Raw genomic sequence first — 27,931 nt, forward strand, 5'->3', positions numbered from 1 at the left:
AAATGGGGTGTATCTGTTATAGCTTGTGTTACTTAAATGGGTTTTTGCCTTGATTATTATCTTCCAAATGATTTATCAATTGAAAGCTGATATTGATGGGAATAGGCATATATTTTACATATATTATATATTTGACACTTTAGTTCATGTGTGGGAGTCAGATTCAGCTGTTGTTGCTGTGTATTAGTTTTCAATACAGACTACTTTATTCAGGATGGTATTCCTACTACAGTCTACAAATACTGGATTTTCTTGCAAAGTTAAGCAACTCGCTTTTTTATATGTACAAAAGACTGTTATCACTGAGATTTCGGTCCGATATGAGATTCTGCAAGACATTATCATAGATATTTAGGATTCTGCTGCTCAAATATTTAAACTAGTCTCAGGTTTATCTGTACAACAAATAGGATTCTATATCCTTGCTTTTGGTTTCAGCCAATGAAAAATTCTTTATGCACCGCATGCGGTGATTGGCTCATGCATATAGGACCGGCAAAAAAAATTTTTTTCCATGCACTGTTAAGCCCCATGTGTAAGCCAATCACCACGTACAGCATGCGTGGTGCACAAAAACTTTTTCTTCAGCCAATATACTTCAGCCAAAGATCATTTCACACATTTACTGGTGGGCTTCACTGGGTTCTTTGCGGTGGATTTTTTGGTCTGTTAGTTTTCTTTTGTAGACTGTAGTTCCACTGTTGTGCTATGCTTACAACATGCATGTAAACATTTATTTATACATGCATTAATATAACATCTATCCTTTTTTTATCAAAAAAAAGTCTCAAAAAAACAAAAGAATTTTTTGTTTTGAATGGAGAAAAGATTTTAAAAAAAGTCCTCCAGGCCACCGCACATGTATTAACTAACTTAATTATTATAAAAATATTGAATCAAATTTAAATCAACTAATTATATATATATATATATATATATATATATGTGTGTGTGTGTGTGTGTGTGTGTGTGTGTGTGTGTGGTGGTTCGAGCAATTGAGCATCCTAAAGATGTAGTGCATTAGAGACTGAGATTTATGGGAAAATCTTATACTTCATACTCTCTCTTTTGCGTCATTTTTTTCCCCATTGACATAAACTGAGCTATGCAAATATTATGTGCTCATTCTTCTTTAAATTTCTTTTCTTTTAATTATTTTCCCTGTTTGTCGCAATATGATGCTTGTGATTTAATTCAAAATATCCACGAATTTAAGGGTCGCCATAATGCAGAAACAATAAAAATGGCTCTAGCGAGACAATTTTAATGGACTTAAACGTCATATGCGAGGCTTCCAAGCTATAAAAGGAAGTCGATTGAAACATTGAAGACAGATAATTTTTTCTAAAATTTTCGGAGCATGCTGGACACAACCACTGGATACAAGGATTATTAGTACATAACCAATGATATCCAATAAAATGGAAAGATAATGCTAACACGAATTCTGTGCTCCTTAAGCCGCTTTATTCATACGCCCTTGGACACCAACAAACACTATTATTTGTGTGAAAAAAGATAAAAGATGCTCTCCTACATGACTCAGATGACAGAGTCTGTCTCAGAACTTACTCACAACACCTGGCAAATTAGAAGTACCAAGAACAGGGTTCATCACTCCACCCTATCTTCTGATCACATAGTCCACTAAAATTTATCCCCAAAAAACACAAACTTATTCCAAGGCAGTATGAAGAACAGACACTTTATATATATATATATATATATATATATATATATATATATATATATATATATATATATATATATGCCTGTTTCACTATCCAGGTCGATTGTTCTGAATACTAGTGGTGGTTGTGGCGCAAGAAGAGGCTAACTCCATCTCAAGCATTGTTTACCGCAAATATATCAAGGAGAGCCAGAGCCTGAAAAACTAGAGTATGTCATCACAATGTCGCAACCAAGCTGATAAAATGTAGAGATAGCTAATAAAACTTTAGGCATATACCTCAGGTACACTGAGCTCCAGCCGAAACTTGGGGCCATCATAGTGATGAAGGATAGGGCGGAAGGCATCCTCCTCCAGTGGATCACAGACCTTCCTTGTCACTACTCTCACCTAATCAAAGAAGAGAACAATGAGAACAGCTTAAACAAGCAACTAAACACCTAAACCTCAGACAAGTCATTAAGAAATATCTTCGGTGGCGAAAAAATAAGGGGTAATTAATATCCTGGTTGTTGCAGGTCTCCATCAAAGAAATAGAAAAAATAGGATGGAATCCAGCGTTCAATGGATTTGGTTGGAGGGTTTTGCATGTTGATGTAAACAAAGCAAACCACCCCAACTAGTGTTGGAAGATTGGCAAATAATTATGAGAGAAAGTGGAGTCATGCACCTACTCAGATAAAATAGTCAATATTTATGTGAACATAGAACACCAAAAGATGAAACAAACCGCATGCTCAAACCACTACGAATATACTATCACTTCCCCTCTCATTATTCAGAATAAAAAAGGGCGACAGGGAAGGGGGCCAGGTCAGATGGGTATAAGGTAAACTATCTTCCTAATCTAAAACTCACATCCATCCAAATCCATGAAAGGCCTCCAATAAAAGCATAAATGTATTGAATAAGTTTGATGCAATTCAATATTCTAGTTATGTCCGACAACATGTAGGTCACCAACAAGGAAGACAAAATACATCTACATGAATGTACCCAACAACTCATTCAGATACTATTTTCTTGAGAAGAAGAATAAATGTCTCACTCTTTGGCTACACACACACACATATCTTATCTCCTTAACCCTCTAACATTTTTTATCTCAATTTCCTGTTTTTTTTTTTTTTTTAAGTGAGAAGACCCAAATGAGCAAAATTCAAGGCAATAAATCATATCACCATATTCATAACCTTTGTCTAGGAGGACAGACCCTTCTTTCCATGCTAGTTTTTTTCACTACCATTTGAAACCCTAATCTACTAAGTTGATAAGTTGGGTGCCATGGAACCAGAAAAATGGTTACTTGATGAATACAATGAAGCTACCCCCTAATTAGGAAACCTAAACTTTTCCTAATGCCCCCACTGAAATGATGTTAAAAAAAAAAAACTTAATTGAGCTAATCTCCAAATTAACGATGCAAGACACTCATAGCCCAAGTTATGATCTAGACCGAGATCCGGACATATTCTCCAATCTCGACCACCAATCTGACTGGGATCTCACCAATCTAATTATCAGTTCAGTTGATCAGGTTTATAAAAGAGTGCAGCAACTAACAGAACACATCCTCAGAAAGATTAGAGTGGTCGTTAAAACTCCATGAACGACACACCCGTCAGCGAAAAATTAATTGAAGTCCTAAAAACTTACACTAACAGGATCAAATCTAGCCAAACCCAAAGCATGATGGAGTTAGGCAACAATTCCAAGAGCAAGTATGGTTTCATTTCTACGAAGGAACACACACCTGGGCCGGGAAGCGGGATTCCCCAGGGCATTTCTTGTCCCCCCAAGCCGTCGGATCGATGTTGGTTCCTCCAAAGCTAGCCGCCTGCAGACCAAATTCAAAGACCAATTTCTATAATAAAACAGAATCCAATTCAATCGAGCATACAAAATTATATAATGGGATTAGATCGATGCAGCACCTCAAAAATCCCATGGAGCTGATGGGTGGAGTAATTGTAGAGGAAAAGAGGCAGCCCTGGTGTTATCGCTCGGACCGAGTCTCTGTACCTTGATGGCAGACCTGATACCAACCAAAGACCAAAAGAATTAGGCAAGACGATAAAAGATTTCTATCTGAATTAAATCCATATTGGAGGAAATCGTCAATCAAATATACTAATAAAAGAATACAATATATTCCAAAAATTGTGAAAACAAATCAATTTTCTTCTTACGAAAAAATTAATTCCAAAAATTTCCAATTTTTTTAGATAAAAATAATAAAAGAATGATGGTTAAGCAAATAAATGATCCATACCAAAGAGCTGCCTCCTGAGATTCTCCTCCATGGTGTCGTTGTTGCAGACGAAGATGTAACCGCCCACCGCTTCATTCCTCGGCAGCGACTCCGACGGCGGCAGCGTCTTGAATCGCTTATCCGCCGCTCCGTTGTTATTGTTGTTGTTATTGCTGTTATTCCCGTTATTGTTATTCTTCTTCTTCCCACTCCAACCGTTGCCATCATGACCATTATTCTTCTTCCCACTATTCCCACCATGTCCGTGATTCACGGACTTCCCAGTCCCCTTGCTAAAATAATTCTTGATCACCCCGTCGGCACCATTATTATTGTTGTAACCATTACTCACAAAATTCCCATTCTTCATTCCACCGTTATTCCCACCGCTATTGTTGTTGGAATTGGTATTGTTGATCCTTTGACTGCTGCTATTCCCGAACGCCAGCTTCTGATTCCCGAATCCCATCTTCCAGCCGAGATCGGACGGCCCGGTGGGATTCTCCAAGTTTCGGCGCTCGTCGGTCCTCTTCAAATACGAGTCGCTCCAGATGCTATCCCCGATTGAAAGGTTGGCTAAGTTGATCGTCTGGAGCCGGATTGATCACTGAACTGCCAGAACTCCTTGTTGTTGGCCTCCATCTTCTGTGACCGATTCAACTCAGCGTATGAGTCGCGATGAACTGAGGAATAGGAGGTGGAACGAGGTGTGGATAATTGGAGTGGGGAGATGAGAGAATAAGGGATTATAAATTTGGGAGTGGGGGGAATTTATCGGAAGGATAGATTGGGGGAGGAAGCGTGCGAAGGTGTCGAGCCGGGGGGTGAATACGCGTTTCCGGAAGTCAACACAGGGGCAGAGGATGGCGGCCTTGGGGATGAATTAGTTTGGGTGGTGGGTGGGTTAACAGGGATTTAGAGGGATTACTTCGCAGGGAAGATTCTGGTGGGAGGGGGTAACGAATAGGGACAGGCGGCGGGCCGCGTCGCTTGCGTCGCATTTTTTTTTTTTTTTTTTTTTTGGGATACGATATTCTAGAAGGTTGTTTGGTGGCCTAACAAAGGCTTGGTGGCTAAAACTAGTGTGACACGTGGTGATCTAACAGTCGTACTAATGATGGGGGGATGTGGGGTACCACACCTCCAATGAAGTGTGTTGATGGATGGCGAGGGAACGCGATCTGGGCCGTCTTTTGTGTGGGGTCGTTGATGGGACAAATAATTAATCCATTGAACCGGTTCATTCAAGTATGAAACAAACTTATCTAAAATAGTTTTATCCTAAATCCGCGGTGGAGTGATGCACCTAATAATTCTTGGTTCTTCGGCATGGCTCGGGGATGTGCGGGTAGGTGGGTCCCGGTTAACGTGTATCGAGTCGAAGTGGGCAACGTGAGTTGGTGGAGTCCAGTTTCGGGTGTCTATCAGGCGAGGCTATGAATCTGTGGCTCATGGCTTGTTGCACTAGGCCCAGGCCACTCCTATTGTTTGTGAATTCTTTGTGCACCGCGGGGGACGTGGGATGCATGCATCGATGATTGATTCACATATCCAATCAAAATATAATATATAAAAAAATATTATTTTTTTGATTTTATATATAAATTAATCATCATGAATAATACACGTAATTCTATACCATCTACGATGCATAAAAAATTTTACATTGTTTTAAGAACAGGATGAGACTATTCCCAAGGCCCTATCAACTTTGGACACATGCATCTCTATTTAGGCCAGGGCCCAGTTTTCTAGATAAGAAGAAGGTATAAGATTCTCAAATTTATTTATTTATTTATTTAATAAAAATTCTCAGATTTGTTTAGAGGGAGATCCTATAAAAGATGCCCAATGACTTTTTGATCCATCTTTAGCATCCATCGTTATGTTACAAGATTGCTATTAATTGAAGGTTCACATATCTATATTTATAGAAAAGCTAATAGTGTAAACGATTAAGTGGCATCTTACACGGTGAATCACTAGATATATATATATTTTATAAATTTATTTGATATTTTATTTAATTTTTTAATATTTTATTTCTGCTCCTCATGGATGTACTTGTGCTTAACTAATTTAAAATATCTGGTTTACCAACAAAAAAAAAAAAAAAGAGCTGACCTAACGAGACCATCATAAGGATGGGAAAGTCCAAATTACGAGTAGGACGAGACTTTTGAGCTTAGCATGGTGATCAGCCTCGCGCATGTACAACATTTATGACATGCACTATTGAATGAAATGATACCAAAACCAAGCACTACTTTTGAATCAATTCTTTCTCGCCAAACTAAGTTATCTTGACAGGATCTTTCAAAATTGAGAATTGGCCCCATTTATTATTCCTTGAGCAGTTATAATAATTGCCAGGCAAATAATTCTGATGGAATCACATAAGAAATATTTTGAATCATATTAGTGATGCTTGGAAAAAAGCACAGCATTTGTCTTTTGCGTGTAAGGTTGATGAAGCAAAAACCCATGTCCTTTGTCACTCCGATTCTGCCATATGCTTGGGCTAGTGTTATCAGTCTACTTGTGCCATGAGAAAGCCAAAATTTGTCCCGGGAGTTTAGGAACTGAATTAATTAACTTTTGAAAATTAGGAAAATTGATATTGAAACTTCAAGAAAAAAATAAATATACCACAAAAGTGATCATGGTGTTACATTGCATGTTTAAATGTTGCATTGTCTTGTACTTGGTGTCCCCATGTATGTGACCTATTGGTCTTGGAATATTTAATTGAGAAAAATTAAATAATCATGAATTTTCTTTGGCTTTTATGTATGGATTTTTATCATGAGAACAATGCTTTCAACACCAAGAAAGAAGATGAACCTAGTTCACAAGATTTATGTGATATCAGAAAGATTAAGTAGCCCGCATGCATCATGATTTATGGATTTGACGGTGATATTATTATGATTTTTCTGATGGGGGTCAGTGCACTAGTGCTAATATGATCGCATTTGATGTTATTGTGATCTTTGGCTAGATAAGCTTCGCTTATTGCAAATTGCTCCTCTACTCCTAGATGCCAAATATGACTTTTTGAGACCTACAGCAGACGATCTCATTTAGAGGATATCGAAAATGTTTGCCAAGCGTGCACTACTCGGTCCTTTTTGCCTAAAGCCGTTGTCAATTTCACCAATAGAAGATTAGTTGGTTCATTGTAAGGGCTGAATCATCATATGTAAATTAAATAGCATATTTTGGAATCCAGCTAGCTTTGACTGTCCATATGGTTTGAAAAATGAAAAGAGAAAGCTCATACCAATCACTAAAATGGAGGATATTCGATGGAAATGTGGTTGTTTAACACATAAATCACATCATTAATATCAAGAACATGCAGACATGAGTAAGAGGAATATTCATGGCTGCACCAAGACAATCAAATAATCCAATTTTGCTGCTCAAAAGTCTGTCATCAACCTAATAATTATTTTGCCCAACAAAACCGCAGTGGCAAAACAACCGGCCGTGGATGGATGTATGTGTGCTTAGAATCTCAGATCGACAAGGACCCTGCAACAATATCTCGGATGAATGTTGGTGAACGTCTCTTGAACGGACCGTCCATCTGCCAGGGTGCAACCGATGTGGTGCCAAACTATGAAGTTGCGTCTAATGAGGTCTCATGTCCAGTTCTTAAGTATATATTGAAAGTAGCTAGATCCGCATAACCTATAGAATCCACAAATTGGAACATTGAGATGCCGAAGTGGTAAACAATAAGCTAGTTTTGGTTGCTGGAAATAAAGTGAAATAAGGGTTTATTCTATCTTATTTCTCCAAACGTATTATGAAATGATAGTGGGATCGTTGGGTTTTACAATTCAAGATGCATTAATTGCATTTATTCTCAATTTAAGCTTATTCTAGAGAAATGATGAGTAATAATTTCGTTTTATTCTAGTTTAAAGAATAACAATATATAATTTCGGTGAGTTTCATAAATTTTTAATCAAAATAAAATTGAAATAAAGATGATAATTAAATATTTAAAAAATTAAAATTTTATTTAAAAATATTAAGATCACTGTCAAACACTATCTAAGAGAAGTATAATATTTATGTTCAGTTGTGGGTTGGCTTCAAATGTATCCATGCATCATGAAGCAGATTTTATTCGAAAATGGTATCAGGAATTTGAGCTTTAGTGAGGAAGAATGATGACTGCGAGAATGGGGAGGCTACACATCGAGAGGGAGAGAGAGAATGGAAAGTCTATGGAATGTGGATGCGTGAAACCTGGAAAAACTAATCTTTTTTCTCCCTTACGTACATATTTGTAGTCTAATTGGCTGTCGCTTGTGGTATCAGTCTCTATTAAGACATGGCTCTCGAGATCCGTGACGCAGCATGATTCATCATTGATTGGATTCAGCTTTGACTTTTAAGTGATTCTTCTTCTTGTTAAGAATACTTCAGACACAAGGCACCTCTCCACTTGCGGGAAAGTTGTGACAGCTAGACCGTAGCCTATTTTTTAAAAAAATATATTGTTACCAGGTTTGAAGAACCTGGATTGCTTAGGTGAGAGACAAGTAAACTAACCGGAGTAGATGGAAATGGATTTCAGTTTATTTGACTGATTCTGAAACATGAGTAGTTTTTAGAGCTTTTAGGTGATGGAGGGCTAGTTTTTCTTCATCACTCGGCTGCCTTTTTTTTGGGGGCAACCACTACATGGACTTTGTTCACATTATTATGAATTCATAGGTTTTAAAATGAGCACGCAAAAGGCCATTGTAAATCAAAACTACAATTTTTAGTTTGTAATCCTTTAAGTAAATATAATTTTGTAAATAATAAATATATATAATTTATATTTTATTAAATTTTATTTTCTGAAAATTAAGTCAGGAAGGAACTCGACAGAAAATTAAATCAAATTCATATCAATTCCATTGTCGGGCCTCTCCACTAAGAAAATTTTGCTTATTTTTTTGCTTTTTGTACAAGCAAAATTTTCTTGGAAGCTTTGATGGTATTCCGAATCTTTATGTTTAGATCCAGAGAATTTTCGAGGAATATTACTAGGGTCATTAAATAGAAATTTCGAAGGAAATTTAAAATATGCATTCATAAGCATCATCTTAATAGAACGACACATAAGGAATATTCTCAATATATATTTTAACATGATATAACAACTACATTTTTTTATATTAGTATCAAATTCATGATAATTAATTATCATAACAAAAGGATCATACTTAGTTAAATGTATAGCCAGTTGGTTGGTCTAATTAATGTTATGGGTTAGGTTTCGGACTAAGCTGATTGAGAACTTTAATTTGATGAGCTTGGGATGGTTATTCCTACAAATCTATCTGATTGATAAGATTAATTAAGATCGATCAAATTGAGCCAAACCTAAATCTGAAAGTTGGGACACCTCAAGTCACACGCAGGCTCATACTAACCTGTTGGTTTGGTCTGGGCCCTGGCTGCTGGGATGTCGGATGGGGTTTCACATGATCTAATCGACCCAGAAGATTTGGAGGCCTAATCTAGATGTCTCTAATCATAAATCTATAGTGCTTGATCAACGGAATGCAGTACTCTTAAGTTCTTGTGCTTTCATGATGAAGGATTCAATCAAATCAAAGTCAATGGAATTCAATCCCACCATAGTTTGGAGAGAGAGATCTTCTAAATTGGAACCATTGATGACCTTTGGCCCAGCCCGTTCTACATGTTCTCCTTGCATATCAATGATTATAGTTGCAAATCACCTAGTTATATATCGCATGCCTAGCTTTCAGTAAATACATGCAAATGAGTTGATACTAGTGACAACACTAGATACATTTCACCTAACATCCTTGGATGCTAAGTTACCTAGGAGTAAATGTCCAGTTACGCTGTCAAATTAGGGGTCTCCCTCCCTTCTGAAGTAAAAGATTGGGGAAAGTGCCATAAAATCAACTCATTTTATCAAGAGAATTAACCTTAGATATTAGTCTAATTGTGTAGTTTATACGATAACTTCTCTTTTTTTTTTCAGGAGAATAATTGTCAAAAAATTACTGCAGCATCATCAAAGGAATGAAAATACTCATGGAAACATCTTGTGATAAGAAATAGAAAGAGAATCAAAGCCTCCTTTAAGCTCTACTTGGAAAAGGATGCCCACTAAGACCTGTAACTTAGTTTGCCTTTATAGGACTCTATTTCTAGCTTTGCATTCAAAACATGTCCCTATCATTCAATAAATAGTTTAACCCCTTTTTTGTATTTTGGGTATACCCCATTTGGACATGGGCTAATTCTCATGGCCTGGTTCCAAGATGCAGTTTGGGCTAGTTTTGCAGTGGGATAGTATTCGGGCCACTTTATGACAGGGTGGTGTGTGCTTGAACATGATGAGCAACAGTTTTTATTGGATTATGATTCCTGCCTATCTTAGGAATAGTTCGATGAGGAGCGAACTGCCTCACGTTGGTCTATCAAAGTTCAAGATAATTAGGGCGTGTTTGATTCAAGACCGTAATCAGAATTAGAATAGATTTGAATGAAAATCGGAATAGCCATATCTCTGATATATTTAGTTCGTCATCTAAAATGGAATAGAAATCAAAATAAAATTTGAATTTATAAGTTATAAATTTTGGACTTTCATCAACAATTCAACATTATATTCTTATGAATCCAAATAGGTGATAAGATATTTTTTAGAATGAAATATTGAAGTCTAAATGACGCCATCCCAAAATGAAAGTGAATTTATGAAATATTACTTCAGTTTGGTTTGATTTCATACGGTTTAAAAATGTAAGAACCCAATCCGATCCTAAATAATTGATTTTTACAAATCTCAATCCGATTCTATCCGATTTATATCTTTCAACTGACCGAAATCGATGTTTATTGGGTCGGATTGGGTGACTTTTTATATAAAATGTAGGGTCAATCAAAACTACATATGCATGCCATCCTCGTATCTGTGCATCCGGTGCACACCAAAGGCAGGACGCATAGCCAACACTCTATTGAACTATCTGTTTTTTTTTGTGTGCAAAAACAAATAATAATAACCATCATTCTCATGGAAAACAAATTTTTTTTTTTTTTGTTTGTTTGTTTTTTATTAGGAAAAGTAAGTGTTGAATCTTATGACATCTCATATCCATCCCATTGAAGGTTGCGTAATTGTGATTTGCTCCACCTTTTCAACCGACCATGGAAGCAGAAGATGATGCCTGGGTCCGTCTTCTTGAAAAAGTATTTGCCGCATTCGGCCGTAAGATAGAATTCGTGGGCTCGAACCAATGAGAAAAATTCCAGAGGCTGTATCAGGCTACTAGGCCCATCACCTTTGGCTGTGCTTAGTAAATTATTGGGAGTAGGCGTAGAGCAACAGCTTTTGATCGTGATTTATTCTAAATAACAGAGCCCATGGCTCATCCTCCTCTGGTTGGTCTGTCTCGCACTAATCAAAAAATTTCACAATAAGATCCAAAATAATAATATGATCATAGATAATCATCGGCTTCTTTCATTCAGATGATAACTTAGTCCATATTTTTATAACAAATCAAAATAAGAAATCGATTTATAATCAATAGAAATCCATCTTGAGAATTTCTAACAACTAGGCCCATGACTTTTGGCTGTGCTAGTAAATTATTGGGAGTAGGCGTAGAGCAACTGCTTTTGATCATGGTTTATTCTAAGTAATAGAGCTCATGGCTCATGTTCCTCTGGTCGGTCTATCTCGCACTAACCAAGAAATTTCTCATGAGGACTTTTATAGATTAACCTGGTATTATTAATCAGGCCCACTGGGATAAAGGAAAGGGTGAGACAACAAGGAGGAAGGCTGGGAGAAGGGCAACATATTATATCTAACAGAAAATTGTTGTCCATTTTAGAGCCAAAGCAAGCCAGAAACGATCAGAGAGCATTACTTAATTAGAATTATCCAGATCAAATATTTGGAGAATTAAACCACCAATATTCAAATGCAAAACATGCTACAAAACAAAGGGGTGTAATCATTCAATAAAAGCCATACCCATCATATAATAGCCTTTCTATAAAACCTTTATTTATTGTTATAATGTCATCGGCAATCATCGTTGGGTTAAATTTGTCTACGCCAAGATTAAATTTGTTATGTTAAAATAATAGTCAATCATAAAAAATGATAATATTATGTGTCTAAATCATGATTTATTGAATCAAAAATTTTTTTCAACTGATACAATGTGTTAGAATGATTTTAAATAATCACATGATTCTAGATAATCACATGATTTTAAAAATTACATGATAATTCATAATATTTTTTTTATCGATATGATCTCATAATATTTTTTTTTATTAATATTATTTCATATTTTTTTTAGTCTACTTCTATATTAGAAGTTATTATTTTTTATTTATAAAATTTATACATTAATATAAATAATCTCTAAGATATATTAAATAAACTTGAAATAGAGATAATAAAGTTCCTGCTATCTTTCCTTTCTCTCTTATTTTTTCTCTTCTTCTGCAAATATTTTATCATGCTATCAAAACTATTGATCTCTGTTGTCCTACAGATCCTCTTTTTTTAATGAATCTGTAGATCATTTATTTTTTGATAGATTAATATTTGGGGATCTTTTATTTTCTGATGAATATGCAACTCTTTTTTATTTTTTTTTTAGCTTTAGATCTTTGGTTGTCTCTTCTTATCATCACATGGTGAATTTTTCTCCATCACCGGTCTTGACTGCTAACTTTTTGAATGCCGGCTTTCTCTTCTACGATATTTTTGTCTGCAAGGATCATCGACCTTCAACTATCTTCTCTTTCAGTGCTGGCCTTTTTTTTGTGATGTTTTTATCTCCGAAAATCATCGACTTCGGTTATCTTCTCTTTGAGCATCGTTCTTCTCTTTTGTGATATTTTTGTCTACGAAGATTATCAACCTTCGATTGCCTTCTCTTTTGCGACATTTTTGACTATGAGGATCATCAATCTTTAACTACCTTCTCTTTGAGTATCGGCCATCTCTCTTGTAGCATTTTTGTCAGCAAAAATTATCGACCTTTGGTTGCTTTTTTTTTTAGCATCGATTTTATGGTGATCGCCATCTTCTGGATCTTCTTACAATCATGTCATTTCAATTAGCCACACCAACAGACATATTAGTTTATCATACTGACTTTTGAGTGCATTCATGATCTAATTTTCAAACTCAAGTTGACATCCGTAATGTTATCTTGAGTTTGAGGAGGAGTGTTAGAATGATTTTAGGTGATCACATGACAACTCATAATATTTTTTTTTATTGGTGTGATCCCATAACATTTCTTTTTTGTTAATATTATTCTGTATCATTTTTCTTTATTAGCCTGATTCTATACTGGAGGTTATTATTTTCTATTTGTGAAATCTGCACACTAATATAAATAACCTCTGAGATGTATTCAATGAAATCAAAACAAAAATAATAAAATTTCTTCTCTCTTTCTTTTCCCTCTTATTTTTTTTCTCTTCTTCCATAAATATTTTATCATAATATATTAATTAAAAAATAATTTGCATGAAAATATGTATGCTCAATAATAACAATTATTTTTACTATAGTGATAAATCATTTACTTTTCTCCACTTTAAAACGATCGTTCTTCCTTAACTTCATGCTACAGGCATGAATGCAGTAGGAACCATGTCTAGTGATTCTAGTTGGATCACCAAAATGCAATCACTAAATTCATAGCATATCACACCTACAAGTGGCTAAGGTCATGCAGGTAGTGTTGGGTGATGGCACTCGATCATTAATTAGAGATCCATAGAGAACTTCATATTACCAGTTTGGTGGGCATCGCATGATGCCACGTGAGAATGTGCCACCAGCCTAAGCTATATTTGCAAATTTTTGACATCTAATGCACCATATGCATGGTATACGTTCTGTATATTTTGGATAAGTTTATTGTGTGTGTACAATTTTATTTTTTATCGCGACTCGATCCTTGTATGAAAGCATGCACATTTGCATTTTTCATTGAGAAAATAAGAAATGTGAAATTGCAAATTTCTATATGTTTTTGGAAGTTTAAATTGCCTAAGAATCATGTCCTCCTACCTAATCAATTAAATTATGATGCAACATGACAGGCTCAATACTTCTAATAAGTGTGCCTGCCACACTTGATTTGAGCACCCAGTACCATGCTTTCTTTGCTGCACAGACCACCTATGGGCATCATATTGGCACGTCATTTAAAGTCATTCAGTATATACAGTAAATAAAGTTAGATTTTATCTATGGTAGAGTCTATATATTATCAACCTTTTCCTTGAACATCATTGTCCATCTTTAAATTTAACTTGTTAACCTAGTTCCATTTTGAGAGAATACATAATAATTTTTCTTCTTTTTAAAAAATGTTGCTCCTATCAACGTTTATTTGTAATAATAAGCAACCTTACAGAGTAAGAATTGTAACGTAAGATCGAATTTAGTTTTATACTATCCAAATTAACATCAGTACTTAAGATGCAATATTATTCTATGTTCAAAGTAAATTTTGCCATATAATGACTCACAACATGCGATTTTGACAAGCTACGTGTACATTAATTATATAACAATTACCTATTGATTAAGTATAATAACCAACAAGCCAAGTTGTCGGATACCGCAAATTGCCCCGGCATATCTTTACATATCTTTTAGTGCCCAACCAAATGATGTTAACATCGATGTTGTCCTGAGGTTAGCTACTAATCTACTCATTTGACTAATTAATCATCTCCTCACCACATGACTCATTACATCCCCCCATCTCACCAACTTGTCTTCCATTAACATAAGTTAATCTCACAGGAATCTTGCATGGTTAGAGTATTTCATACGAATTATATTCCTCTTCTCCCAACCCACCCCACCACCTATGTCCCTACCGGGACTGCATGCAGAAGGTGTGGTGCATCGATGTTCATCAAAACTTTCTTGCAAACTATCAAGCAGTGACAAGGAACGAGCCGGAATTGAAGAGGATCCCACCTTTTCCGTAGCCACATCAAGAGGCTGTGAGGGGGTCAACTGGTAGGGCAGTCAAACAGGAGGCGACTATAGAAGAAGATAGGAGCCAGGACTTACAAGGTAGGGCCCAACACAATTCTCTTTCTGGTCATGTAGATGTGGTTACAAGGCTTGGACTACAAAGGATGATATGAGCCAAGAAAGCACTCCTGAAATCCATATATTTGTTCTACCCCAAAAAAATAAAAATTCTCATACATCCTCACAAAGTTCTGTACCCTACCAGTACTGCTCCACTCTTAATGTTAATGGTTTCAATCAAGTGCTTAGCAAAGTTTTTTGTACCGGACCAACTTTGCAACAAGCACAAGATATTGGGTTTAGGTGGTCAGGGCCCAACCAGCCTCCCATTGGTAACTTCCACGTAGGACTCCCCGTCCATTTCTTCTCAATTTATGAGAGTGTGACATGCATCAGGTTAGTTTTTGGACAGGGAGAAATTAAGGTTGAAGACCAAGAAAAATGAACAATTTCTAGGATCCAGGTCCTAAGTAGACCACCGACAGCAACAAGTCAGAACCTAAGGATGTTAGGTTTTGAAAGCAGGTGAGCAATAAATCAAGTCAAAAGATGGTGAGATATGACTGACCCCTAGGGTAGGGCGGGCCAATATCCCACTACCGACTAAAGGCCGTTGCGTTTTGTCTCCTGCCTTCTTTTTTTTCCTCTCCCGACTCAATACAGTGCTCCGTAAATTTGTCCACACTTAATAACGATTGAAAGGGACTCCACTGAAAGTTTCTAATATTGCTATAATTATCATTTTAAATATAGAGACGTCAGTCGGAACAGATCGGACAAGATATAGATCGAATTTATTACATGATAGATTAAAAATCTCTAAATTTAAGCCTGACTTGTTTGCATGAAAGATCAACAATCCACGTCCAGATTTGATCATTTTATTAAACAGATAATCTAATTTAATCTATAGCAAACTGAAATAAATTAAATCGATTAAGCATTACCATCCTTGTTTACATACATTTATACATAAATATACACAAACATAACATAAACGATAATATATAATAGTTTCAGATCAGATCCATTGTTTAGCTATAATTTAGCTAAGTCTCCGCACTTAGCATGATGCCTTCCATAAGATGGGGTGCATGTTTTGGTATCTCATCCCCGTTGGATGGAGGCATGGGCCAGGGAAAAGGTGGCGTGGTTGGAGGGCTCGGCGTGTGGGTTGTCTCACCCTTTGTTAGGGCTAATGTTCGGTCTCCACATGGAGCGTACTCTCCACAGTAACAAGATTAGATACCACTACCAACCATCTCATGTGTCAGATGTTTATAAAAATTAGTGGGAGGGAGGCGAGCTCGCAACCACAAACACTATGCTCTTTATTTGTGTATGGTGGGACATGTAGGTGCTAATCCATATCTTTTCTTCCTTGATTTGGGTTGGTAACTTTATCACTGGCTCGACTCCTACTTTTTCAAGTCAAAATCACTAGAGAAATGATAGGGATTTCTTAGCATTTCAAAAGATGCTATGATTGGAACAGGTTTTAGGTAAAAAATTCTTCTTCAATTAATTTTTAAAAATTAAAAAAGATTTTGACGTATCTAAATCATAAGAATTTCTTGCTATATATTATTCTTTTCAGTGATTTATTAAATAGGTTAAGAAAGAATGCTTGCTATACATGTGGGGTACTGCACGACGACTTGAATCATTCTATAAGTGCTACATTGAAGCATGAGATGGTTTATTACTACATATTTATCCAACCATTGATTGGTTCTTAGTCCTACTCATAGTTCCCTCGATTCGGTTCCTTCGATCAAGTATTAATATTCTTTTATACTTGAAAATATATTGGTGTTATGCATGCACCATGCGGTAATAGCCTAAAGCTTTAATTGTTCCTAGAAGTTTAGAAGGTTGAACTATCAATTTAGATAGAAGGTGAGTCTAATGTTGTCAATTTCATGTCAAATTTGCTGTCATTCATATTATATACGTAGAAAATTAAGGTATTAGATTCAAACTTTAGAGGTGGAATTTTTATCCTATATTTTTAAAGATGAAATGAGAGATTTTGAAGCAACATGGCTTGGGTTCGTTGTTTATTTCATAACACTGCAGATCCCGAAAAGATGATAAAATTATAGATACCAACCCCTGAGTTGATCTAGTCATTGTAGATGGCATTGTATGATCTAGATTCTTTATCCAAAAAAAAAAAAAAAATCTAGATTCGAATCCCATATTATCTAGACGATTGGTCGAGAAAAACTCCATTTTATTATAAAAATTGAAATAAAACGGCAGGACAGAAGATTTTTTTTTTTTTTTTTTTAAGTTATGTGATTACATCAACGTGGTCCAAATCATGTTGCACTGATGAGACGAGGTGGGACCCTGTTGTATTCTCTATCCGGAGGTGGCCTTGTCACAATTTGCATGGCCCTGTCCAGCCCAAGGCATCAACATTAGTTCCAAGGGGGAAGACTTGCTCCCATTCGCCACAAGACATATGGGTTGCAGCCATGTCACGCGCCTACTTAGCATGTCCACAATGGTAAGGTAGCTGGTGGAATCACATGGATGGATGTTGTGTGCTGGAAACCGTTTAGATTTACAACACATTCACACAAATGCGCCCACTAGCAAGCAGGCATCCAGTTTGGGAAGAGTCCCGTAAAGCATTTAAAAGAGTGGTCCACAGTACAATGCTGGATGGTACAAGCCACCACTCTAGATGATAGCCTGCTTTCTACCGGAAACATTCTAGATTTTGTTTAAAATATTTTAAAAAAATAAAAAAAAATTATTTTAAAATATTTTTTTTATTTTGATAAAATTATTTTATCTTTAATATAATAAATTTGATCCGTTATATAAAATTATATTTTGAGAATGAAATTTTTATTAAATTTTATGAAGTAATAAAAATTATATATAAAAAAATAGTTATTTTGCCATCGTGATCACTAAAATCAGATGTAATCACAAAGAAAAGATTTGTATGTATGCTCGTGGAGTATTCCAAGTGAAAGAAATATCTCACAAGTATGTCGGATGAATTCAGGATCAATTTGAAATTTTTTTTTCAGCATCCTCATCCATAGACAATATCCAAATCAGTTTCCAAAATTAAAATAGATGCTATCTACAATAGTTACATAAAGTTCAACTTTATCGGATAACTGTAGATATATCTTATCATCTTATCCAGATTTATTCTAAATCAAAATCTAGATCAAATAAAAATATATAAAATAAATTCTAATATTAGTATCATCGTCCACATCTAGTTGGTTTCATCAGGTAAATTCTAATAATTTCAACTCTCTTTAAAGATAATTTTTTTCCAAAACAAATAGAGTAACTATTCCATACTTCATTTTTTTTTTTTAAATTTGCATAATAGGAGCAACCTAGAATAACTTGTTTGTTACTAAACCAATCGCATTTGTGCTGTGCTCATTGATATATTTTTCCAAAATGCTTCACTCGACCTGAAAAAAAAAAAAAAAAAAAGGCTTTGCACTTCTGGCTATCAAAAGTAAATTTTTTTTTGGTGCCCATTGCTTCCTTAAAAACTCTCCATCAGTAATATCTTTTTAAAGTATTTGCCAATCCATGCATGCATAAAACATCGGTTTTTTGCACTATTTTTCTTCCAATAAAATGCGTCGCGACAAGGATATATCCTTCAGATCAACATCATATAGCCTCTTCCCTAAAGAGGACCATATGCAATACGATATCATGGAGGCATAACTCATTCTGCACTCTCCCTTTGCATTCCGCAACTCCCATAATGCCGTCCTATATAAGTCCAGACGGTGATGGCCAAAAGATAAATCGACACTCACTTAAGGAGTTAATTGGATGCATACCATTGGACAAATCTAAACGTAAATCTTCATTAATCCTATTATTAAAGCATTTACAAGCAAGAAGGCACTGTCCAAACCGTTCCTTGGTGCATGATGACTTTTGCCAACGTTGCACCCACGTCTCCATGCATTTGGTGTGTGATGTGTGAGTCTGAAACACCTGAATCATGCCTTTGGGCCAATGGATGGAGGGATATATTTTGTCATCTACAACTCTACATCCACCCCAAGAGGCAACGTCCGAGATTTGCCACACTAATGCTAGTCATAGAATGCCATCCACCACCTTGCTCTTTAACTAAAGCAGCAGGGCAATTACCAACAAACCAGTCACCACACGAAGGATCCAAACAAGCAAAAGGGCAAGGAGAAGGGAGAGTATACAAGTGGACGGGATGACTTCACTTGGGCTCTTGTCCAATGTATATGGTTGGGTCTCGCTACCCACCCAACTAAAATATATTACCAAGCAAACGTGCGCACCCATTGTTGTGGCAGCAGCTCAACAACTTCAGACGTGTTACTCTAATAAATAGATTTGATGGAGATTGCAGAGGATTTGATTGATTGATTTGATTGGAGCACATGTTTTTTTTGGGGTGGGGGTACACTATAGAGCGGAATAATTAATCGCTAGCCGCCTATTAAAGCATGAGCAATAGGTAAAGTGGAGATGGATGCAATGAGTTGTTCTATTATCTTCAAAGATGCAAATTATTCCTTACTTTGGGGATTTGTGATTAAACTAAGAGAGCTCAGCTTGCTATAACTTTATTTGTTGTTTGATGGAGGAAAAAAGGAACAAGGTCCTCCTAATCCATGTAGTTAGATGCTCGCATCAATTCATTCGGTCTTTCATTCTTTCTTTGAATCTGATTTCAAATCTTTGGGTTATATTATTTATATCATCTATGGTATAAACTTGTTAATGTAACTTGGTCCAATCGTTTACATGGTTTTGGCTCCCATTTGATATAAAACCTGTGGAAGATAACACCGGCATTTTTAAAGTTTGATAAGAGATGAAAGCTAGTAGTTTTCCACATTGGTGCTGGCATCAAACACGTGGCCTCTGATGAAGAATAAGATCTCTGCTAGAATCTTGAATTGGATTTTAATATCATTAAGAAATGTTCTTTGTAATCAAGTTCTAGATACGAAGTTTATAAATTTTAAGAGATGAAGCTTGCCCTTTGCTCTACTTGGTTCAGAAAAGGGCATCATGTCCAAAAAATCTTATGAGTTTGCATGTGACATGGAATTCCATGAAATCAGCTTACATCAATTATATGATTATGTTTGACAGCAAATAAAGAGCTGCCACGTACCCTTTTATATGATTATGTTTGACAGCATTTATATGATTATTTTGATCAAAATAATAGCATTCAAATATTTCATGTTAGCTCATAATACATATTTTTCCAATAGATAGGAGATAATAAAATAATCGAAAAAGATACAAAAACACATGCATACGTGGCCCCATGTTAACGAACTCACATGTTGTTGATCTTTGATCCTTGATACATAGCAGGCAATGTACATAATTTTTCGTTGTTTGGATATATGCTGTGGAGCTAACCGACCTTGTGACATGTTGTTTTAACTACTCTAGGGGGTATAATAATGTGGTATTAGATTAATCTTCTAGGTTTTTTGAAAGTTTAGACATATAATATTGGATCATTACTTCTTGTCCGCATTAAATGAAGGTCTTATTTGGAAGAAGAAACATCTCCAATTCTAAATTGCAATTGGTTGTAAAGAAAAAAATTCTTGAGCTCATGCATCAATGCAGATAATTTTCTACCAAGAAAGTAATCATACATTATCTACTCTCGCTATTTTTATAGTAATATATGCATGCATAAATATACCCAAGGAGGAGGGACACATGTTGATCTTTGAGATTCTTGTGTCTTTTTATTCTTTCTTCTTTTCTTAAAGCGAGTGCAACTAAAGTTTCTCCTCTTTGATGGAACAATTTTTATTTGCAGAACAATTATATATTAAAAAAGTTATATTAACTCTAGTTGCAGCATTTTTAATCAATATATTAAAATATTTTAATGCTTCACCATTCTATTGTTATATGCTAATAATAGCACATTAAACGTAAACACATAACAATGCATAATGCCATTATGATGACTTCTAAGTATATATTACCACTAGCTATAGGCACCATACTTTAGTCAAGAGGATGTCTTACATTTTGGGGACACTGTCTAGCTCATAGGTGCGTATGGTCCCAAATAAGCACAGTGCATACGTTATGTGTGCATCAAGGCATGTAATGGCCTCACACAAAGAAATGATGCAAAAAATATATATATATAACATGCAGCACGAAATATTGGATATTAGTGGGTCATTAGATCTTTTGAGAAATTCTTTGTGCACTGGTGTAGAAAATCCCATGTGGAGCATACTGTCTTATCTCATTGATCTACGTAGCCATCACATTTCAACGTGTATTTAATATCTACAGCTTTATTTTTTCGTTTAAAATTTTGAATAATAAAAATATTTTTATTTTTAAAAAAATTATGACATCTTATATCTATATTATGACATCATACATTAGAAAATCATAATTTTTGTCCACAAGATATCATAATATAACTCAGGATATCATAATATGCATAGAATGTTATAATTTTTTTCAAAGAACATGAATATTTTTGTTATTTAAAATTTTAAAAAAATTAAAACTACAAATATTAAATGTGCGTTGAAAAATGATCGAACAAAAATATCTCTTCCATATTATGATATTTTGGACAAATTATGACTTTACGAAGATATAATATGTCAAAGATGTCACAATATGTTATAGGATGTCATAATTTTTTTATACGAAATGTCATAATATGAGCAGAATGTTATAATTTTTTTAAAGAATAAAATATTTTCATCATTCAAAATTTTTAAATAAAAAAAAAACTATGGATATTAAATATGTGTTGGAAAATGATGACTATGTGAATCAATTGAACAAATCGATGTACTCCACATCGATTTTTCTACGTTACCTACGGTGCACAAAAATTTTTTTGAATCTTTTAGCTTATCAGACATCCCAAAATTACCACGCAAAAAGATATCCTAATTGCTAGATGTACAAGGAGATGTTGATTTATTTCACATGGATGCATGCATAGCAACATTTGCAACCACAAGTGACTGTAACCTCATCGAAATTTGCATGATTTATTTGCAACACTAAAAGATTTCCAAATTTTTGTGACAATCCAAGACACTAGAGAAACGTGATGCGTGTGACGTGCGATGGAGCTGACATCAACCGACAATGGGAATGCTGCAAAGGAGGTGCTGGGTCTTAAGATCACGTGGGTTGGTTCTATTCTTTTTTCGACCGTTAGAAAGCTCGATTACTATTGAACATATGAACACGTTTTCAAAATTACGGTCGATATTTCAACCTCGAAAGAAAGTACAGTAGATACTTGCTGTTGCAAGCGAGACAGACTCGCATCAAAAGGTACGCGCTGATGTGTCTCCCAGGGGAGGAGAAACTCGAAAACTTTTGCCTTAGCCTCGGACAAGCGAACGCAGCCGAGTGCCGGCCTCCCTTACTCCAAACTCTAAAACTATAAACTCCAAATTTTACTTGTTTATGACTATTTTTTTGCTCCTTTACATAATCTTTTAGATAATTAATTAATCAATTGATAAAACAATCACCTAATTGGAGTTTCCTCGCAAGAGCCGCCCACCTATATCAACTAATCAAACTGTCGGCATATGGCAAAGAAACTATTTTTCTAGTAAATAATTATTTTCCCAAAGACTAATGAGGAAAGAAGATAAACCCCCTCATCAAGCTCTTGTGCTAACGTACGGAGTCCGGTCATTGTACCCCCGCCTGCCCTCCATCCAGCCCAGTGGGCCCCGTCCCCGCCCATCTCGCTCCAGAGCCGTCTGATCTCCCCTCCATCCCACCCCCAAACCTGGGCCCTGGCGAATAGCAAAACCAGACCCACCATCAAAAGTACCGGGGCCCACCAAACAATAGTGCGCCCCAGAGATATGTAAATCCAACGGGCGCGATTGGCTCTTTCCCGGACCGGCGCTTTCAGATACGCGCAGCTGGGGCCACGTTGGTGGATGGAAGACTTGGGAAGGGAGAAATTATATCGTACACAACGCAGGGCCCTGATGAACGGCACGGGTTAGGTGGACGGTCTTGATCGCGCTATTCCGCACGTGGACCCATGGGCCCACCAAAGGGTGAAGGGAGGGCCAATCCTTTCCTTAGTCTAGTTTTCGGTCGCAGTGCTGACCAAATATCTGCCGGGGGTTACTGGAGCGAGACACCACCGCTGCCTACCTACGGGCGGACAACGGGGCCCCGACGCCGTCAACGCCCCGTCATGTTCTCCGTCAACCCTCGCCCCCGCGGGGTCCCGTCAATCAATCGAACATCCTTGGCGCCGTCGTTACCAGAGGGGATGTCAGTTGGCCTCGCGGTACAGATAACCTCCGGGGCGAGTTACTCTAACCCCAGGTAATCCCACCTGTCCTCACCCCATGGAGAGGGACTCGGGGGAGGAAGCCAATTGGCTCCACAACAGGACAAGGAAGCCTGAGTAAAAAAGCGAGAGAGACTCGGCGTTTTTCCTCTCTCTCTCTCTCTCTCTGAGCTCCGAGCAGTTGCCGGGGCGGACGGGAGTCGGGGAAACGGTTCCCAGGGGAGGGGAAGCGACATTCGGCGGTTACGCGGGGGGAGAGGGTGGGGCGGACGCTTTCAAGGCTCTGTCGTTCTTTGCCTGGGAGTGGCTCGGCCGCTCCATTAATGGAGTGAATTAAGGAAATTGGAAGGCGAGGGAGCGACAAAGGAGGTATTTTTAGGCGTTCGCAATCGCAAAAGAGCGCGAGCTTGGTGACAGAGAAGGGTTGGAGAGACAAGCGCGTGGTTCTGGGAATCGAGGTCTCTCATGGCGTTTGGATCGGCGTCTCCCGCGAGCCGACCGACCGAGAGGCCGGACGGAGGTGAGCGGTGGCTAGTTGTTCTAAAGGTGTCGCCTTTTTGTTCTTTTGCTTCGGTCTTTTTCTGATGGATTTTGCTGGGTTTTAGCGTGGGAAGAGGAAGGACTGTCCGAGGAGCTATGGAGGGCGTGCGCAGGGCCGCTGGTGGAGGTCCCGCGGCAGAACGAGAGGGTGTTCTACTTCCCACAGGGTCATATGGAGCAGGTGAGGACTAAGGAGACCCGCTGCTTTTCTTCTCTTCCTGGATCGAGCTTTGTCCTGCGTTTTTTTTTTACGGCCTTAGTAGTGGTGGTTCTGTGGTCGTTTATAGTTGGTGCCGTCCACGGATCAGGAGTTGGACCAGCAGATTCCCCTGTTCAATCTTCCTTCGAAGATCCTCTGTCGCGTTGTTAACATCGAACTGAGGGTCAGTCTCTGTTTTTCTCATCTTCTGTTAGATTATTATGAACTTTGATGTTTATGTGGAGCCCGAAACGTTTAATTCGACACTGTTGTTTCATTTATGTCATACATATAGAAGCTCATAAAATTTCGATATTTATCAGGCCGAGCCCGAAACGGATGAAGTCTATGCGCAAATCACTTTACTCCCGGAAGCGGATGTAAGAACCTACATGATCTTTTTTTTGTAGGTTTCACCTGGATTTCCAAAAGAAGAATTTTTCCATAACATGATGTGAATCTAGTCGAGTTCTTGATGTAAAAATCGAAACTTGGTTTCATTCTATCAGCAAAGCGAGCCTGCAAGTCCTGACCCCAGTCTCCCAGAGCCGCTGAGACCGACGGTCCACTCATTCTGCAAGATTTTGACAGCATCGGACACGAGCACACATGGGGGGTTCTCTGTTCTTCGCCGACATGCCACCGACTGCCTCCCTCCTCTTGTCAGCTCTATCTTTTCTCCCCGTTTGTTTTTGTAACCCGTTTTTGGTGTTCAGATGTTCTCTCAAATATGTTTTGGGTGCTCTTCTCCTTGGAACAGGATATGTCGCAGCCAACCCCAACTCAGGAGCTCGCTGCCAAGGATCTCCATGGTTTTGAATGGCGATTCAAGCACATCTTTAGAGGTATTGCTCACGTCCTCTCTTGTTAAATGAATCTAAAATGTCTGAATTCTTTCGTCCTGTCCTGTTTAGTTGTGTCGGGTAAATGTAAGGTTTTGTCATCGGTTTCTGTTCAATAATACTGATGCAACTCTGAAAGGATAGGTCAACCACGGAGGCATTTGCTGACTACTGGCTGGAGTACGTTCGTTACTTCTAAGAGATTAGTCGCTGGTGATGCATTCATTTTTATGAGGTATCATTTCCTGGATGAGAGGTTATGATGTTTTTGCTTTCTTATCCACCTGAATTCTAAGTTGTAACAGGATATGGCTTCATCTGTTTACAATTTATTTACAGAGGGGAAAATGAAGAATTGCGTGTTGGAGTTAGACGCCTCGTTCGACAGCAGAATACAATTCCATCTTCTGTGATCTCGAGTCAGAGCATGCACCTTGGAGTGCTTGCCACTGCATCCCATGCTGTCTCAACTCACTCTCTTTTCACAGTATTCTACAAGCCCAGGTTAGAACTGTTGCTTAGTATATGATCAATTGGGAATGGGTTTATCTCTCTCTCTCTCTCTCTTTTTGGCTTCGTTTTGCATGCTGAGGAATCTACTTTTGGGTGGACATAATTCAGGACTAGTCAATTTATTGTTCGTGTTAACAAGTATTTGGAGGCAGTTAAACATGGATTTGCAGTCGGGATGAGATTTAAGATGGGATTTGAGGGCGAAGATGTTCCAGAGAAAAGGTGATCCATGAAATAATTTTTTTTTTTTTTACCTTTCATTTACTGATGTATCCATGCCCCGCATGGTACATGCAGGTGGGCTCCTAGAAATTTTCTTAAGATACAATGCCCAAGTGATTGATAAGAATATGAAGGGAGATGCTGCTCACACTGATCTAATAATATAGATATATTATTAAGTCTGTTTTACCGTTGTCATTTTTTAGGTTTACTGGGACCATAACTGGAGTTGGAGATATTTCTTCTCAATGGGCAAGTTCTAAGTGGAGATCATTGAAGGTAGTCTTCTTTCTTTCCCTTTGTCATTAATTTTTTTCTCTGCTTGTCATGCTGCTAATGGCTGCATGCTTTAGGTACAATGGGATGAAGCCCAACATCCAGAGATCAGAAAGGGTTTCACCATGGGATATAGAGCCTTTTGCTGGTCCCATGACTGCCTTACATGTAACTCAACCAGTATTTATGAAGAATAAAAGATCTCGCTCGCCCTGGGATCTCTCAGGCTTTGGTATGTGGGTGAAGCTCCCTTTTTTACCCCTTATTCTCTTTATGTAATATAAAAGCTAATCTCTTCTTTCCTCTCCACTTGTTCTTTTGGAGTGCAGAAGCTTCCTCAGGATTCTGGTACACAGGAAGAACGCAATCACAGGAAGTAGGTGCCCCTGATGCCCAGACATCTGAGACACAGGTTCTCTTGCCACAAAGACCAAAGGAAAGCAATGACTCTAATTTCCTGAAAAGCCATAGCCCGCACGACTCAAGGTTAGCAGATTGCTGGTTGAAGGACCTCCAATCTCCACTTAAGAGTTCATCATCTTCAATGACAGATGTTTCTCTGAAGCTGTTTGAGGGTGTAAAAGGAGAGACAAAGGCCACCGACCCTCCGTGGCCGCCGCATTTATCTAGCTCCCTGAATGAGAAGCCTTCGTTGAGGTTGTGTAACAACATAGAAACATGGAAGAAACCGGAGAGTAGCAGCACTTGTAGGTTATTTGGGATTGATTTGTTCAGTCCCTCCAGTAGCTTTGAGAAGGCAGCTGTTGGCCTGATCAGCTTAACGGGTGCCGCCGGTGAGGATCCTCTTCAGGTCACTGCATCTCTTGAAGACTCGGACCAGCATTCAGGGCTTTCAAAAGCTCCCAAAGAGCCAATACATGGTTTGCAAGCATTTCCAAAGGAGATCCAAGGTAATCAGAACTGTCCTACCAGAAGCCGCACCAAGGTAAAAATAAAACCCCTCATGATGGCTATGCCTCTGTTGAATTGTGTTGGAATGATGATACTGATCTATGGGTGATCAAAGGTTCACATGCAGGGAATTGCGGTTGGCCGGGCCGTTGATCTGACGAACTTGGAAGGGTATGATGACTTGATACTGGAGCTGGAGCAGATGTTTGATATCAAAGGAGAGCTACATCATCGGAACAAATGGGAGGTGGTATATACTGATGATGAGGGTGACATGATGCTAGTTGGTGATGATCCCTGGCCGTATGCGTTTCCGCACCTTGTGTTTTTGCTGGTTGATTGGATTCTTATTGTTACTTAAAACTATGATGCTAAAGTGGCTTATAAATTTGAATGCTGGCAGAGAATTCTGTAAGATGGTGAAGAAGATATCCATCTATACAAGTGAAGAGGTAAAGAAGATGAGGCCCAGGGGCAAATTTCCTGTAGCTCCAGCATCAGAGGGTGAAGGAGCTGGTGGGGTTACTAGTGCTGCTGTTCTCCAGGTGTCCAAAATAGAAAGCTTCCAAAACTGAACGGTAGTGGGGTTTCAACTTTGGTCTTTTGATTATCCTTGTCATTCTATTGGGTGGGAGTTTACTGACAAAAGATCAGAATGGACTTTATCATGCCTGGCAAATATCAACAGTAGTCATTCTAATTTGCAGCTTGTTTTCTTTTCTTTTTTTTTTTTCAGAGCCTAAAAAATTCGGGAAAAGGTGAAGGATTAAATAAATGAAGATGTTGATGATTGGATACTTTCAGAAGCATTTAGGCTTTAGGTGGGGGGACAAAAGAGAGGTGGGAAAGAAAAGTTGAAGGAATGATTTGCTTGTGAAATATTATGATCTTCTGGTACTGTGCCTGGGATTAATTTATGGGCATGTTGTCTTTCTTTCTTTCTTTCTTTTTTCTTTTTTTTTTTTTTTTCTGGATTCCTCTTTGAAGTCTAAGCTATGTAAATATATGAATACTAGTTTGGTGCGGTGGCTTTTACTAGTGTTTTGACCGTTCATAGAA

The 27,931-nt window shown here is 37.5% G+C and overlaps 1 protein-coding gene and 1 pseudogene across 1 annotated transcript; one reads left to right on the forward strand and one right to left on the reverse strand.

Annotated features, from left to right (window-relative positions):
- Positions 1-1,436: 1,436 nt before the first annotated feature.
- Positions 1,437-4,806, reverse strand: LOC105047614 (DCD domain-containing protein NRP-B). Its single transcript, XM_010926612.4, is given in 6 exon segments — positions 1,437-1,886; positions 1,970-2,080; positions 3,444-3,527; positions 3,625-3,725; positions 3,963-4,541; positions 4,544-4,806. Coding segments are annotated over 6 exon segments (957 nt in total). The 5' UTR covers positions 4,584-4,806; the 3' UTR covers positions 1,437-1,844.
- An 18,742-nt stretch (positions 4,807-23,548) lies between these two features.
- LOC105047613 (auxin response factor 11-like) lies at positions 23,549-27,931 on the forward strand (annotated as a pseudogene).

Source organism: Elaeis guineensis, chromosome 6 (assembly GCF_000442705.2).
Source record: "Elaeis guineensis isolate ETL-2024a chromosome 6, EG11, whole genome shotgun sequence".
In the NCBI taxonomy this organism is placed as follows: Eukaryota; Viridiplantae; Streptophyta; class Magnoliopsida; order Arecales; family Arecaceae; genus Elaeis; species Elaeis guineensis.